Here is a 15,963-nt window from a genome sequence, read left to right as displayed (position 1 = left end):
GCTCCCACAGATAGCGCCTTACGAGCATCACTGTCTCTGTTGGTAAGACTCTTGAGCACCAAAGTTTCTCACACTTTTCCCTGGGTCGTTGTCCCTCAAAGGACATCTGGTTAGCGCAGGCCTGGGTTGATGCCACAGATTCGATTTGTTGAAGAGGACGTTCTCCTTGGTGCTTCAACCAAAGTCTACATCATGCACAGGAATCTCCTTCAATATAAAAGGCTGCAGCATCCCTGCACCACAGAGACATTGCGACCTCTCCTGGCAATTCTTCATATCTAGACTTGGACGCCTCATTATCTTTAGTCAACTTGACGAAGTTCTTCCTGCTGAGGTTGCTGCCATGAAATTGCCTTGGTTTATCTACAATGTTCTGCTGGTCGCTGTCTGCACAACGTACCCCTCCTGCTTCGCACAAGGGGCCACTGTTATTACCTCATTACTGACGATAGAAACCATAATCACCGATCGGTACACATCATTGCTAGCCGCGACGGTCACTCGACCGCCAATCACAGTGACTCAGTTCATATCAGCTCCGGTAGGGCCTGCGTCTACAGCGGCCTCTCTTCCTCCCCCCACCCTTCAGCTAGCTCCGGTACAACTTGCGCCTACTCCAGCCGCCAATCCTCCACCCATCGTTCAGCCAGGTTTAGTAGTGCCTGCACCTCCTGCGGCCGCTTATCCTGTGCCCGTCGTTCCGCCAGTTAGCCGGTTCAGCCCAGCGGGAAGGTGTCGCATGGTGGTCTCAGCGTACCAAACCCATTTGATGCGGTGGGCAATACTGTTGGCGGTGCGGCGAACGCTGCTGGAGGTATTGTTGGCGGCGCAGCCAATGCTGCTGGTGGTATTGTGAAAGGTGGAGCTGGGCTTGCTGGTCAAGCTGTGGAACCCATCCGCCACCGTTACCAGTGCTGGTACCGGTGCCCATGCCAGGGGCACCAGGGATTCCAGGAGCCCCCAGTGTCCCAGAAGTCGTGGGAGTAGGAGCCCTACCAGGGATTCCGGCAGCTCCAGGGATACCAGGCCTGCCGGCGGTTCCAGCTGTCCCTTCTGGGGAACCCGTACCGGTACCAGCCCCTGCACCTGTCCCTGTACCTGCCCTAGGGTCAGTGCCAGATTCCCAGGAAACTTTACCACTGACATTTCCTCTTCCTGCTCCTCCGACTCTTGGTCCTGGGCCAACAATACCGTCGGGGCTATTGACGATTCCTAGTGACACTTCTGTCCCTAGCCTTACAGTTGGACCTTATGCGTCGCCTGCAGTGAGTATGTCTATGACCAAGACGTCAACGAATACTCCTTTAACATCATCGGAACCAGGGTTGGCCCCTACAGCTTCGAGGGCTGTAGTCCAAAGTTCAACTTCCTTCATGGCCACTTCCAGACCAGCCCACACTACGTCAGTGTCAGCAGTGATCTCTTACTTCACCGAAACTCTCACACAGCCAGGGACGGTGAAGTAAGAGATCACTGCTGACACTGACGTAGTGTGGGCGGGTACATGGAACAGTGACGCATATTTTTCGAGGCAGTTCGTTCTTGTCACAGACTTCCTCACAATCGTCTTCGTCGTCATCATCGCATACCACATTGTCAACTTCCACCCAGGCCTCCTCAACATCCAGGGGATCTGTCTTGATTGGTCCTTCAGATGCTCCTCGCAAATTGACCCGCACATTCGATCCCTCCCTTCCCGCACCGACGCATAGCTGTCCACGAGATGCCATAGCAGCTCTAGCACACTACTGTGACTATTGCAATAATGCCGGGGCCGGCAGGACAATTCAGAAGACGTACTGTGTTGGTGAGCCTAAGGTGGCATCTTGTTGCGGAGCGTGGACGCAAGGGCCTGAATAGTACAAAGGCTATGAAACTATTCGTCAACGTAAGATGAGTGAATCCCCCGATCCGAGAGCTCCTCTGGAGCAACGGCCGTTTGAATGGAATCTGCACGAAACAAGAGATGTCGGGTAATGTTATCAAGCGGGAGGTATCTCGTTGATTGTTCCCCATGCTATTTCCTTGCAAATTTTCTCTCCATTGGGAATACCATTCCTAGGTGAATAGTAGACTTTCTGAGACACCCTGGCCTTTGTAAAATTCGACACGAGCCCCCCTTGACCAAATGGCACGCTGACAATGGTTGAAGGTGATCAAACAACTGCCGCAGGAGTTCAACCTAGATGTCAAGTCATGTCGCGTCTGGAGAACTACGGAAGATCAATTCACCTTTTACATGCAGAATTTCTTCAATTACGCTGTTTACGATGTCGACGAAACCGGGCGAGCGATTGGTACAACATATTTCTGGGAGTGGGAGCCAGAAGGGCGTTGGCCTCCTGACCCAAAGCGGCGCAGAGAAGGAACTATGGGCTCAAAGCCCAAGACAGGGAAACCGAAGTCGGGCAATGGAGGCAACACACAACCAGACAGTCAGCCAACCCTAGAAGATTTGATCGCTGACTATGACAAACGCAGAGAGTGGTTTAAAGAACGACTTGGGGAGAGTGAACTACATCTTCACGGCGCAAAGGAGAAGGCGGGAGAAGGATGCGCTGTACATCTTCCACCAGACAATTTCGCATCCAAGATCGAGAAGTTTGGCATGCGCACCGACGCGTTGAATGACCATTTACCGTCTAGGCCCTCGAAGGAGGTATGGCAGCAAAAGAGAGATCGGGATTTGGCTCGTCACGTTAGGAAAGACTTCTTCGCACCCCTCAACATTTGTGCTGGGACTTTGGAGAGCCATCTTCCTTCCAGACCCGAGCGCTCCGAATACAACAGCGAACAGAAATGGATGGTTGCTGAAAAGAACTGGATAAATCTTTTTACTGACGAGCCACCCGAGAAATACAGAGGAACAGTTCCGAAGCCCGATCGCTCTCAATGCCCAAAACCCGCCATGAAGAAGCTGGCCAAACTTGGAAAGAATCTAAAAGACGTGGAGAACGTGCCCAAGGAAGATGCCAATTGGGCACTGATGGATACGTACGCTGCCGAGCTTCTGCAGCAAAAGATGTGTCGAGACTAAGTACTCATGGTTCTCGCCAAATCTAGAAGGAAGGTATACTCAAGCTTCTGAGAGTGGTGGTTCGACCGGCGCAAATGGAAAAAGTACATGGCAAGCCTTGAGAAAAGAGAGGATGTTCCGCTCCCGGAACTGGAAATAGACAACCTCAGCAACGGACAATCTCCACAGGATTAGACGACGAATGACCAGCCTAGAAGGGGTAAACTTCGCGGAAAGTCCTTTCCGCGCACGAAACTCGATCCCATTCCTGAAGCTGATGAGCCGGAGCAAGGGCAGGGGCGTGCCAATGGAGACAGTCCCGCAGAAGATGAAGGAAGAGTGCCACAAAATAATGACATTCGAAATAACCGTCAGCTCGGGACCATTTTCGACGGGGACGAGGCAGACGTTGAGCGCAAGCGGCCCTCCCAAGACAACGCTGGTGGACGCAGGCCAAGAGGCAGAAATAGACAGCGTGCGCATAACATCAAGAGGTCCTTCAGGGCCTGAAAAGGATAGTGAGTCGTGGTAGAAGAGGCGGTCCTCGCTGCTCCAATTACTATTGAATTTATACAAGTACAACATTCCATCTTGTCGAACCCTGACGAGGCTCTAGGACTCAACAACCCGTTTTCTATGGGGTGTGGTGCTATTGTTCAATGCAAACCCGGGGCTTTTGACGTAGAGAGCAATAGCCCTTGACGAGCTGTAGTCACTTTTCTTTCTCTTGCTCTTCCAGCCACGAGCCAAACTTGTCCAATCTGCCGCCCTCTCCTCCTTCTTCCTCATCGTCTTCGTCGTCAAAGCTGACCTTCTTGTCGCTTGATTTCTTGAACTTCTCTCGACCTGTTGCAATAAACGCCTCTAGTTGTCTCTCATCGAACCATCTTCCATTCATTCGCTGTCCTCCTGTCAGCATCGGCCTCCAAACAATTATCGGAATGACATACCTGGACGCAGGCAGCTGCAGCCTGAGCATCCGAGAAACGGACACTTGCAACACCTTCAGCTTCCTGGTCAAAGAGGACAACGTTTGTGACTTGGCCCAGCTTCGAACATTCCTCGCGGATGTCTTCTTTGATTTCAAGCATCGCCGCGGGATCCTCCTGGACTTCGGTCAGTTCTGCATCACCTGCGCTAGCGCAGAACTCTTTACCTCTAACTCTTGGAGCGTGAACATATGCTTCAGTATTACCACCTTGTCCCACTTGGAGCTTGTGTCCTGTAGCGTTTGCGGGTCGTCGTCATCCCAATCCATGAGTTTACTGCCTCTAGATCAGCCTCGGGGTCCAATTGAAATGATTGGGGCAAGCATACGCCTTCATCTTCTCTGTTTTTTGGATGACCTTCTTTTGTTCTCTCTTGCTTGTTTTTGGGGGGACATCCTGTTGACTCTTATATGAGAAATCTGCTGCTTGGACTCTCATCCTGCCCATTGGACCTTGCGTTCCCAATCGGAAATCTGTGTCGTCAAGCATTTGAATCGCAAGATTGACTGATTCGGGTCTGAAATAGACCACGAGTGCGTCACCCTTGAATTGGCCCTTGTCATCCTCGTACATCTTGATTCGTGGTTTTCCAGAGTCGATCTCTTCTGCGATGACACCACATTTGGAAAAGACATGTTGGATCTCTTCTTGGTCGGCATCGAGAGGTATCGAAGTCACGTAGACGGCAGTATTGACTCGAGGCTTTTTGGACTTGTTGCCGGACTGATAACAGCTGGATTTAGCGTCTGTTTGTGAGGTCCCTGGGCATGCGTACCTCATCGCCGTTTGGCTGTTTCCGTTTCTTCTTCTGTGAGGTGGTTGTCGCATCCTCGTCGACACCTGCAACCTTGTAGATTTCACCTTGTTGGTCCAACAGGGACTGGTCCAGCTATAACGAAAGGACAACAATATGGAGCAGGTTAGAATCTGTTCCTGACACCGTAGTGCAAGAATGTTGTGGAAATCATGGAGGGCGCGGTATATATTCTCGAAGGTCTCATGTTGCGAATTTGCCTACCACTGGTATCCATCTTTTCAGAGCAGTGTCCCATTCGAACTCGTTGCCCTCGTCGGTTTCGAGGATGAACTTGTTGTCGAGTTTCGACCAAGAGATTCGGGGGTCACTATCGAACGCGGATGGGTCGAGAGGGAGACCGGTATATATGCCCTCTGTCGAGCGATGATCTTCTTCGGCCATGTCGGCGCTGGTTGCGTGCAGTATTTTCTGATTCTGAGCATCACGTCGGCCACGACCAGGGAATGATGCATGCGGTCAAACTTTGGGACAAAAGTGGCAAACAAGCCAAGGCTGTCCAAGTACAGACTTCAGCCTTGTAAAGAGAGAGCTTGCATTGACAGCCTTACCTCCCTCGAACCAACACCCCTTGAGGCTGTACTTGGTCAATCAGCCACAGCAAATACAAAGAAATACCCTATGAAGAAGTATATACCATGACGTGCCAATTCAAGGTACTTATACCCTCAATTCTTGCTTACAGATCGAAAATTCACAATGGATGTCGGAGACACAAACATATCAGACGAAGCAAATTGATCTAGACGAAGTTGTAGGCTAGAGTAACTAAAAAGGTTGGACTTGAACTGGGTAATATCCAACAGAGCACGCTTTAGGAAGACAAATTGGTGACCCAGAATGGCTTTCCCCCAAAGGTCGACGCTTGATAGGACGAGGTTTAGAAGCACATATTCTGTGGTTTGAGAGCCAACGGTCAATGCACGCTGAGAAAAACCTGTTTGTGGATGGATATTATTCTCCCACTATTAATGAGACTCGAAGTCTCGATCGCTCTATGTGCTTGTTAAATCTGAGCTTCGAGACCGTCGGCCTGGAAAATCATAATGGCTGTTTAGTTGTCAAATCGTTTGCTGCAATCCCTCCCGTACCTATGTCATCCCGTCATTAAAAAAAAAGGGAAAGAAAACATGTCCATGAAAATCCCGTGATACTCAACGAGGATACTATTTCTGAAGAGGGAAGCGCTTCGCAACTCTCCTGTCGACGTAGACGCAGTATTATATCGTGCGAATTCCTTCCTCGCCGATGTCGACATCGCCACCGGAGACGCTTCGTGAGGCTCTTGGTCTGTTCGCGACCGCGGAGTGATCCTCAACGTCCGGAGACGGCAGCGAAGAAGCACTGCTGACATCAGAGGCCTTGCGATCATGCGTCGGCCTCGACTCCCGTCGATCAATGGGGGAGATTGCCCTGTCGAAGCCTGAGATGTGCTCATTCCCCAGCGCCATTTCGCCCTCGGGAATGGGCGCGAAACCAGCGCTTGCGACGCCTACTGACGTGGTATTTGGTGATGCAGGAGAGTTGGAATCGCCGGATTGTGAGACCGAAGAGGTGCCCGTAGGCCTGTTCTGGCCACCGCTGACGAAACTAGGCGGGTACATGGTCATATTACGAATATCATAATTGATGTCATCAGGACGCGTGATTCGAGAAGACCCATGGACCTCGTGCACCTCAGTGTTTGGGCCTTCGACGGGGCCGTCGTATTCACCTCTTGGTGACCGCACAGGCGTGGATGACGACCAGCGGTCCGGGTTACTTCCCGGGTCTTTGCTGAGAAAATACTCCGCCGGAAGTTCATGAGGAGCTGTTTGGATCATGGGTGTTGGAGAATGGGGACGTTCTACCTCAGTGACCGATGACTCAGTTCCAATGTCTTTCCCAGGCACAGCTGAAGGCGTCGACCGTATCCAGGACAAGATACCGCTCTTTCTGTTGTGCGCATAAGAGTCCTCTTGCTTTTGTTGGTCCCTTCTTGCCCTTCGGCAGCAGAAGAAGATGAGACCAGCAAAGAAAGCAACGCCAACCACAACGGGGACCGTGACAGCAACTGGAACCACCCAGTCCCTGTCCTTGTGTGATGACGGACTCTCGGTGGGCGTGGCAGTAGGGGTATTCGTTGAAGTGCTAGAGGTTGCATTGTAGGGTGCCCACGTTCTGATCAGGTCCTTGTTATATGCCTTGTCGAACCAGCCGGCAACCAGAGAAGGCATCCCGCTGGCAGTCGGCGTCGCAGAGATGACACTGGCCACAGTCGCAGCGGGTTTGTAATCATCATGAACTTCGGGATCGTATTTACCTGTCCAGGTCAGGTCGTTCAGATTGAAGACGTCGACACTGTTGTTGCTGTCCAGCCCGGCACCAAAGTCTCCCGTTCCGCCAATAACCATCATTTGGTCGGGGTATGGAGATACGCAGACATGACCTTGTCTTTTGTGTGTTCCAGCTCCATCAGTGTTTGCCCTGATCCATGTAAAGGAGGGCACGCTCAAAATCCACACTTCGCCGGATGCCGGGCCCCCATTGCTGTCCCACCCTCCATAGACGAAGATCTCATGGTGAGAATAGTCGGCGCTGGAAGCGACAACGGTGCAGAATTGCGCCAGTGGGCCATCGGGGATTTCAGATCCTGGGTTAATCGGTTGAATACTCCAAGTACTGGATCCGATATCGTAAACGGGAAATTCAGTCAAAAAGCTCTGAGCAACCGTGATGTCTGTTGTGTTGTCTGTCTTGAGGTATCCATTCAAATCTGCAGGATAGACGACACCTCCAATCGCAATCAGCAGTCCTTGAGTCGAAGCAGGAATCCAGACAAGAGCACCCTCGGAGCGTAGTGTGATGTTACTAAGTGTTAAGTCCTCTCGCGACCAGTCCGCATGTCCTTGAAGCTTGGTGTCCACCTTGATGAGCCATGGAGAATAGTCCTTTGGTGGGAGGAAATAAGAGAAGGCTGTGCCATCTGCATTGTACTTCCCACTGAAGTAGAAGCTGAGGTTCTCACTTGGAGCGTTGGCTCCCGCACCGTTGGTTATGTCTTTAATAAAACTCCCACTCTCAGGCGAATACGCGATATTTGGAACGCCTGCCACGACATTCGAATCCGGCGGGATGTCGTACAGAGGAACGCTCACTGTCCGGTCTGTGACGGTGTCCCCGGAAACGTAGTACATGCCCCTTGAGAAAGTGTCAACTTCACAACGCCATACGACAGGGTGCGGGAAATTTACCCATAAGCGTAAAACTCATCGTAGTCGGCGAACATATATCCATCGAGGTAGTAGTTGCTGAGCGGCCCCTCGTTGATAGATTGGAATATCGCAGGGTTGGCCTTGGTGGTATCAAACGGCTCATGCAGGCTGAGCTTGTACAAAAAGCCCTGAGAGGAGGTAGAAGACTCCAATGAATCCCAAACACCGTTGGTATACACCCCGGTTTGCATATAACCACCTTCAAGATACACATTGTCTCTGATCAAAGCAACTCTCGGCCTGTCCCAGAGACCTATGTTGCTAGAGTTATGATCACATAGAACAACGCCAGCGAGGGTGAGTACCCACGCGCCGTAATGCAGTATGGACAACATGGCTGCTGGATGGATTCGAAACCTCAAATGTACCGAGCAGAGTTCAAAATTGGACCATGAGGCTCAGGTCTTCCCCCAGGCTATAGATACGGCCTTCCATCAGTTGCAAAAGAAGTTGAACGTGCAAGTCGGGAGTTTCCCACTACTACAGGACATGACCGGCTCAGATGATCGTGGTCCCTGCGGCAATGGCACGTCGGCTAGCAGAGTCTAGTTTGTGGCGAAGGTATCGGAGAGCCAGCGGATTCAGACTTGGAATGTCTTCTCGAAAAACCATCCACAGACATCTTGGAATAGCGATGATCCAGACCGTGGTAGGCAAGGGGCCCTTCGCTCGTGCATAAGAGGTGGGTGGTCTCAGGCCCAAGGTTGAGGAAGCCTTACAAGCGACGTCTCCACACCCGGAAGACAGAGGGAAAGACACAAAAAGACGGGAGGTTGGGCGCAAGAATGAGCCTACCAGATTTGGCATCGCAAGCAGACTGTTGCAAGGGTATCTTGGAACAAGCAAGGATGCTCACTGCATGCACTGAGCCCGAGGCCGCGAGGGCGGGCAGGAAAGGAAGGCTGGGGCAAGCTAAGCCCTTCGACTGGGTTGCATCGATTGGAGTTGGTCGGCTTGCTTGCACCAGAAAAAGATGGTCCTTGCAGAGACAAGTAACAATATAGCCCCCACAGCTTGGTTTGGTGAAGAGAGCTCCTCGGACAATAATAATCAATGACAAAGCAGAGACCAGAACCATTGTGGTGATTTGGAAGGATGCGGTAGAATGATGCTCGAACTGCAGGATAGGGCTCAGCCTCATCGCCATGTAAAAGATCGTGCATCGCCTCGAGTAGTAAGAGCCCATTCCTTCAACCTTCCTCCGTTTCCCTCCTCTTGTGCGCTACTAGGAGAGCCATCTCCTCCCTTTTCCATTTTCCTCCTCTTGTGGGAGACCAGTACGCGAGAGAGTCAATCCACTGCTGACAGGTACCGAAGTGTAAGGTGATGGGTTGCCTCTTCGGTTCGTAGGACGCATCCACACTGACATGGGGTTCAAGGATGGTTTGGTTGTGAGGTTGAAGTGCGCTGTTCACTGCCAATGTTGGCTGTGTGGCTGCGAATAGCGTTTGGCGCCCCCGCACGGGACGGCACAGGGCGGCGACGACTTCGCTGCCAGGTGAAGCAGTTATTCGCTGTCAAGCTTGATGTGCCGTTGACTTTGCCGATCTTGGGGTCTAGGCAACCGCTGGGCCCGGAGCTGAGAACGCATCTGGGTGCAAGTGGTTTAGGCGGGGGGCCTCGTATTGTAGGGAGCCACCTCACCACCTTTCCGGTGCCTGGTGCTGCGCTGTTGGCTACCCACGCTATTACCTCACCGTCGCTAGCCTCCACTTACTCGGACTGCTGCGCTGCGGCGATTCTACCAGCAAAAAGTCTTTTCTACCTACTCCATCAGGCTCCATCATCAGGCTGACGACTAGAACCTGTCAGCATCCTTTCGGCGCCGCCTGAGAAGCCTACCCGTACGAAACACGGGAGTCCTCCGCATCCATCTCAGCTTATTGCCGCTGGTAACATGAATGAAGAGCGCGATGCACAGACGGTGGTTTTTCGAACAACTCGCAGTTAGGAGGGGAAATCCAACCCTGTGCATGCGTCCTTCCGCCACGACTCGGACCTTTTGCCTCCCCGCCTTTCGCTGCAGTCGCTTCGAGAGCCGGGCCAGAGCCCTCCGACTGAATAGCACAGAGGCTTGCATTTGTGCATGGGCTCGGGGGATTGACTACTCTAAGCGACCCTTCGAAAGCGAACAATATTTTTTAGAGAGAAAAGAAAAAGTCCCGTCTCACACCACACCAGCGTCCACTGGCTTGTGGTTTTTCTCCGCAGCCATACTCTACTGGGCATTCTCAGCCTCATCCCAACCACCTTCTCAACGCCCCAGGTGGATCCATTCCGCGAGCCAGGCTCTAAATAGTTATGGTGTCTTTCTTCGGCATTTGTCCGTCTTTCGAAGTCTTGAGTTTAGGGCTTAGATTAATTGGTAGCTTTGTCCGTTGTGATCAGGGATAATTCTTGTGTAACACAAGTCCACAGCCGTGTCCGCTTCTTCCACCTCCAGCCGAACACTGCGAGCAGCTACTCGAAATACGCCCCCAAATACTATCTGCGTTCTTCAGATCCAAGTGACCAAGATGGAGGACTCAGGATACGTACTCAAATCATTGCGCTCAATCGCTTTTGCTGGACCTCTTACAAACTGCGGACTTCAGCCCGCCGAGTGAGAACTGCAGCCTCCTCCAAGCATCATAGATATTTTATCGATTGGCGGCCTTTTGGGGTCCAAGCTCCTCGTCATTTGCTATGCCAAAGCAGGTTTGATCCCGTCCCGCAGTCGGTGGCTGCCTCAAGACAATAGTCCCAGCAGGGGTTGGTGAAAATAGTTCACTACTTGTAGGCCTCGTACACGTGCACTTGCACGGCCCAACGCTGGCCCGCTCTACTTTGCCCGATATGCAAGCCATTGATCTGTCGGTACTAGGTAGCATCGCTTCCGTGGGGACACCGCCCATTGTGGTAGTTATGACGCGGGACTGAACAGGAACAGGACAGGACCTGCAAATCTCATATATCAGACAAGGTATGGATTGACTCCCAGGATTTCCTCGCGTTCTTCTTCCTTCAGAGATCTCCTCTGCCTCGCTGTCGCTATTCCGTCATTCGTTGTACATTCGCTCATCTCAATATGGACGTGATGAGGCTGAAGCTTGTCGGTCTTGCCGCCTCTCTTCTTGTCACCATGGCCCAGGCCGGCAGTGGCGGAGATGACGGCTGGGGCTCAAGCTCCTGTGCTACTGTCTACTCTACCGTGTGGTCGGTATCAACAGAATATGTGCCAACCACGACAGAGAAGATCGTTTACTCCACAGAGACCGACTACGTGACAGTCACTACAACCGACACGGTCTATATCACCGACACAACTACTCAGATATCAGTCCAGCCGACCACGATCGTCAGTCCAACCACCATTGTCAGCGCTACAACAATCGTTGAAACCACCACCGTCGTTAGCCCGACCACCGTGGTCGTACCAACAACCATCGTTAGCCCAACAACAATAGTTAGCGTGAGCACCGTTGTGAGCGTCCAACCAAGCACTATCACAGATATTGTCCCAACCACCGTCGTCAGTGTGAGTGCCACGACAGAGACTGTCTCGACATACCCAGGCCTTGTCACGTGTACCTCAAGGGTTGTCAACCCCACTTATACTCCCAAAGCTGCTCTACCCACCAATTACCTGTGGGGATGTGCCCCTGGCACCATCTGTACTCCTCCACAGATTGGCTGCAACTGGGAACAAAATCCCCCGGCTGATACCTATGTTTGCGCTCCGGAAGAATGCAAACCCGTTCCTCAATTGTTCTTGCCAGCGAACCTCAGCTCATTGTGGCCAAATCCTACCGATACCACGTGTGCTTGGGAAGAACCAGCTCAGGGCTACTTCCACCTCAACCCACAGCACTTTGGACTCAGCTTCGCCATCTTCGATGTCTTGGGCCAGCCACTGTGCCCGGCCCCGGCTACAACAACCACTTGGGCTGACTGGTCCAGCGCAGCCCCGACTACTCCTCTACCCAAGCCCACGTCTACATGGGCCCCTAAGATGCCTCGACGTGGACTGATGGCCAACCCGATCGCCGAGATTGTAAGCCGACAGAACTTCCTAACAGCCCCAGCACAGTGCTACCGCATTTACGATGCTGCAAGTCAGGCTGGCCAGGCAGTAGGATTGGTTTTCGACCTGCTCTGTCCGTCTAGCACCACTTTCCAACAGGCTCTCACTCAGTGTCGTGCATGTTCTGAACAATATGCCAGCAGTGCGACAGGCACAGATACCTTCCCGGAGCTCCAAAACTACTTCCAATATTGCCAGACCCATACTTCGTGAGGAACGAGACCTCATCTCAACGGCGCTTAAGGTTGAAACTTCGGCGACTGGACCCCGAGATGCCGTCGGTGCTACCCGACTTGCCACTGAATCTCGCACCGCAGACCTACATTAGCTCAGAATGTTGGGGATGATTTCCTCTGTACGTCTCTGAAAAAGAGGCTTGGAAGCATGGCAGAGCTGTTATACAGCATCAAGAACTGAGAAGCATCTCTTTATTGTATATACCCCTCATCTGCACGATATGCACCATTTCCTACTAAATCTAGGGCAAGCTTTGCGGATCTTGACACAAAAGCAGTCAGAAGAGGGGAATGTGGAAGCTAGCGAGATCAATGACTTGATTGTTATGGGAATGGAACGATGTCACTCCTTTACGATGGAACAGGCGTATACTCAGATAATCTTAATGCGAATGGCAAAAGTCATGTAGAGCAGCCTTCTCTTTTCAGTCTGTTACTCAATTTCAACTACGTGTGTAACCTCGAGCGTCCCAAATACACTAGTATCACGCCCGCCGATTTAGGGGACCGAAGACTTCCAAGCCGTGTATCAATCCCAGGAGATAAACCTGACGCCCCCTCCCCACGTCTCAAGTGCCAGCTGCTAGTTACTCTGACGAAAATTCAAGTGCTCCCTTCATGGCTCTAACAATGCCAAAAGTAAAACATCCGACTCACTCCAAAATGGCAAAAACTTGTCCCAGAGCAGCTCAACCTACTGGTCTGTGATAAGGAGAACTCGCCCTTGCGGGTTGGTTTTTCTCGCCCGGTTATACTACGAATTCTATACTACAAGATTGATGTTGTCAAATCGAGGATTGAAATCTCGCAGGGAGGGAGGAGGGAGGATTCGAATCGGGGTCCTGATGCCTGCTAACCCGGGGTTAGTTTTGACCTGAAAGGATCCAGAATGTGGCGTAATCGGGATTCGAACTCGGTACTCGCCCTTGTTGTAGTAAGGGGGTCTTTGCGTGACAGAATTTTGGAAAGAGAAAACATATATACAAGTGATTTTTGAACCTTTGTACCGGTACCTCTATGACTTGTCCCCACTGGAGATATACGAGTAGCAGAGGGAACCGCTTGGCGTTGGGATTTACTCACTGGGACTCTATAGAAGGATGCCTCCATACATCCCTTCTCCTAGCTCGCTAGGCACTGTGCGATGAAACCCTCCAGTACCAAAAGTCATAGTACATCGTTGTGATGGATTGAGAAACATCCTTCACACCTGCTGAACTGAGACAATCTCCCCGAAGAAAACTATTCCGACCGAGGATGAAGCCTATTAGCCTATTATTTCTTGTCAAGGAGATTCATGCCCGGGTAAAATGTACAAGCGTGTTTAGAACAATCCCGGCGCCAATTTGAAAAGAAAAAGAACATGGCGGTAAAAGAAAAAGCATGAACAAGTGAGCGTCGTTCATGAGCCGGTAGCGAACATCGCCCAGCCCAGGGAGGTTCATACTACGTGGTCGGCTATAATATTGCTGCACGGGAAAAGCATTCGGGGACGAACTATTACCCTCACGTTAGGGTAACGTGGTTGGCGTACTACGTATGTGAGAACGGTGAATCAGACATAATTATGTCCAGGTTGAAAGAACGCGTCGAAGGATATACAAAGCTTCTGGCTAGTTTTCCTGAATGATCCACCAGGACAAGGTACTCGGCATAGAATTATGGCACTCCTCTTGGATAAATTGAGGTATCACTTTGCATTAAAATAGTATGATATTTGATTTTAATGAGCTATTCAAAGAAGACAGAAAAAGACTCTTATCTATTCAGTACAAGAGATGATCGGTGAACTCGTGCCACCTGGGGAGCATTTGGGGGTATTGATTATCACATCCTGGAATCTAACATGTCACCACTATGCTTGTCGTTCATGGTGATTGAGGAACGGTAGCTGGTTTCTCGGGGTGCTCGCCATCGGAGCTGGGTACTTCTCGCTGCGCAGGAGTGTCTTGCTCGAGGCCATTGACAACGTCTCGGGACAACTCGACATACTACAAATAAGTCAGTAATTGCCATCACAAGTAGCGCGGATTGTCAAGGGATAACTCACATCGTATGCAAATTCGCCAATCTCAGTCTCGTCCATGCCCATGATCTCTTCTTGTTCGGATGCACGTAGATGAAGGCCTGGGATGAAGTTGAGGAGGAACAGGATGACACAGCTGAGGACAAAGGAATATGCCATTCCAGTGACGCCGTCGCAGAGTTGGTAGGCCAGTTGAATCCAGTGCTTATTGAGCCAACCGCCGTCAATCTCGCTGAATCCATCCAGATGAGCGATGTAGTCCGCTGCGAAGAGTCCAGTCAAGAGGTCGCCGACAAGACCACCAATACCGTGGATTGCAAAGATATCGAGGGAATCGTCAATGTGAAGGAGGAACTTGAGCTTGGTGGCATAGTTGCAAGCAATTCCACCAACAACACCGAAAATAACGGCGGACCATGCGGGAACGAAGCCACTAGCTGGAGTAATTGCGACCAGGCCGGAGATAACACCGCTGCAGAAGCCGACGGTGGACCATTTGCGCTCCAAACGGTAGTCGAGGATGCACCAGGTAATACCGCCGACGCTCGCTGCCAAGTTGGTGACCACAGCAGCCATGACAGCACGGAGGTTGGCAGCCAAAGCAGAGCCAGCGTTGAAGCCGAACCACCTAAACAATCAATTAGTCGTCAAAGATCAAATAGGCGCGACCAGACCACATACCCGACCCAGAGGAAGACAGTGCCAATGACAATGTGTGTAACGTTGTGTGGGCGATAGTTCAGCTCGTGAGTACCGTGACCATGGCGTTTTCCCAGCATAAGAGAGTAGGCGAGAGCAGCAGAACCGGAGGCGATATGGACAGGAGTACCTCCAGCAAAATCGAGGCCGCCCAGTTGGAACATCCATCCGGATCCATTCCAGGTCCAGCAGGCAATCGGGTCGTAGACAATGGTCGACCAGATGAAGGAGAAAACCATAGCGGGGAGCATTCGTCCACGTTCGGCTGCCGCGCCAATGGCGAGGGCGACGGTGATGGCAGCGAACATTCCTTGGTACACGGCGAACATGAGATCGGGGATCTTGCTTGATCCCACAGAGGGAGCTCCCAGGACATTGCGGAAACCAATGTTTTCGAGGTCCCCTATGTATTTACCCGCGGTATGGGAGAAGGTCAAGGAATAACCCCAGAAGAACCACTGAAAGGAGATCAAGCCCGTGGCTGCGACCGACAACCAAATGAGCGAGAGGGCAGATTTCCGTCGCGCAAGGCCCGAGTAGAAGAAACTGCGATTCGCTGATCAGCAACGAGGCCAATATCAAACGCAGACGAGAGGACACGGCATACCCAACACCGGGAATCATGAGAAGCACCAAGGCTGTGGCGGTGATCATCCAGGCAATGTCGCCAGCATTGTAATAGATGTTGAGATCCTCTGTAAGAGAGTCTCCACCAGTCATCGAGGTTCCTGCAGCGAGGTGGTATTAGTTTGGGACCAGTTTCTCAAGGCGCCGAGGCTGAGATCAGGAGAGAGCAAAACATATCACATACCCTCGTAGACTTCAAGCGGAACATAGGGGAGCGACCCCAAATCGTCAGTCGACAT

General features: G+C 51.6%; 6 protein-coding genes across 6 annotated transcripts; 2 read left to right on the top strand and 4 right to left on the bottom strand.

The window, feature by feature from the left end:
• Positions 1-681: 681 nt before the first annotated feature.
• Positions 682-1,730, bottom strand: AYO21_09950 (hypothetical protein; the record flags this gene model as incomplete). Its single annotated transcript, XM_022659876.1, has 3 exons — positions 682-1,212; positions 1,301-1,398; positions 1,445-1,730. The coding sequence occupies 3 exons, from the start codon at positions 1,728-1,730 to the stop codon at positions 682-684; spliced, it is 915 nt and encodes a 304-aa protein (XP_022507819.1).
• Positions 1,731-1,765: 35 nt separating this feature from the next.
• Positions 1,766-3,037, top strand: AYO21_09949 (Acetoacetyl-CoA synthetase; the record flags this gene model as incomplete). The annotated part of the gene is made up of 2 exons (XM_022659875.1): positions 1,766-1,888; positions 2,153-3,037. 2 exons carry the CDS (start codon positions 1,766-1,768, stop codon positions 3,035-3,037), a joined length of 1,008 nt encoding a protein of 335 aa, XP_022507818.1.
• Positions 3,038-3,076: 39 nt separating this feature from the next.
• Positions 3,077-5,203, bottom strand: AYO21_09948 (hypothetical protein; the record flags this gene model as incomplete). The annotated part of the gene is made up of 7 exons (XM_022659874.1): positions 3,077-3,575; positions 3,733-3,917; positions 3,967-4,122; positions 4,173-4,281; positions 4,334-4,728; positions 4,781-4,894; positions 5,024-5,203. The coding sequence occupies 7 exons, from the start codon at positions 5,201-5,203 to the stop codon at positions 3,077-3,079; spliced, it is 1,638 nt and encodes a 545-aa protein (XP_022507817.1).
• Positions 5,204-6,039: 836 nt separating this feature from the next.
• Positions 6,040-8,408, bottom strand: AYO21_09947 (hypothetical protein; the record flags this gene model as incomplete). The annotated part of the gene is made up of 2 exons (XM_022659873.1): positions 6,040-7,999; positions 8,053-8,408. The coding sequence occupies 2 exons, from the start codon at positions 8,406-8,408 to the stop codon at positions 6,040-6,042; spliced, it is 2,316 nt and encodes a 771-aa protein (XP_022507816.1).
• Positions 8,409-11,194: 2,786 nt separating this feature from the next.
• On the top strand, positions 11,195-12,349 carry AYO21_09946 (hypothetical protein; the record flags this gene model as incomplete). The annotated part of the gene is made up of 1 exon (XM_022659872.1): positions 11,195-12,349. One exon carries the CDS (start codon positions 11,195-11,197, stop codon positions 12,347-12,349), a length of 1,155 nt encoding a protein of 384 aa, XP_022507815.1.
• Positions 12,350-14,240: 1,891 nt separating this feature from the next.
• Positions 14,241-15,963, bottom strand: AYO21_09945 (hypothetical protein; the record flags this gene model as incomplete). Its single annotated transcript, XM_022659871.1, has 5 exons — positions 14,241-14,363; positions 14,423-15,026; positions 15,080-15,643; positions 15,705-15,825; positions 15,909-15,963. The coding sequence occupies 5 exons, from the start codon at positions 15,961-15,963 to the stop codon at positions 14,241-14,243; spliced, it is 1,467 nt and encodes a 488-aa protein (XP_022507814.1).

Source organism: Fonsecaea monophora (genome assembly GCF_001642475.1).
Source record: "Fonsecaea monophora strain CBS 269.37 chromosome Unknown Scaff106, whole genome shotgun sequence".
Lineage (NCBI taxonomy): Eukaryota > Fungi > Ascomycota > Eurotiomycetes > Chaetothyriales > Herpotrichiellaceae > Fonsecaea > Fonsecaea monophora.
Note: the sequence above shows the minus strand (reverse complement) of the source record. Positions and strands in the feature narration are given on the sequence as shown.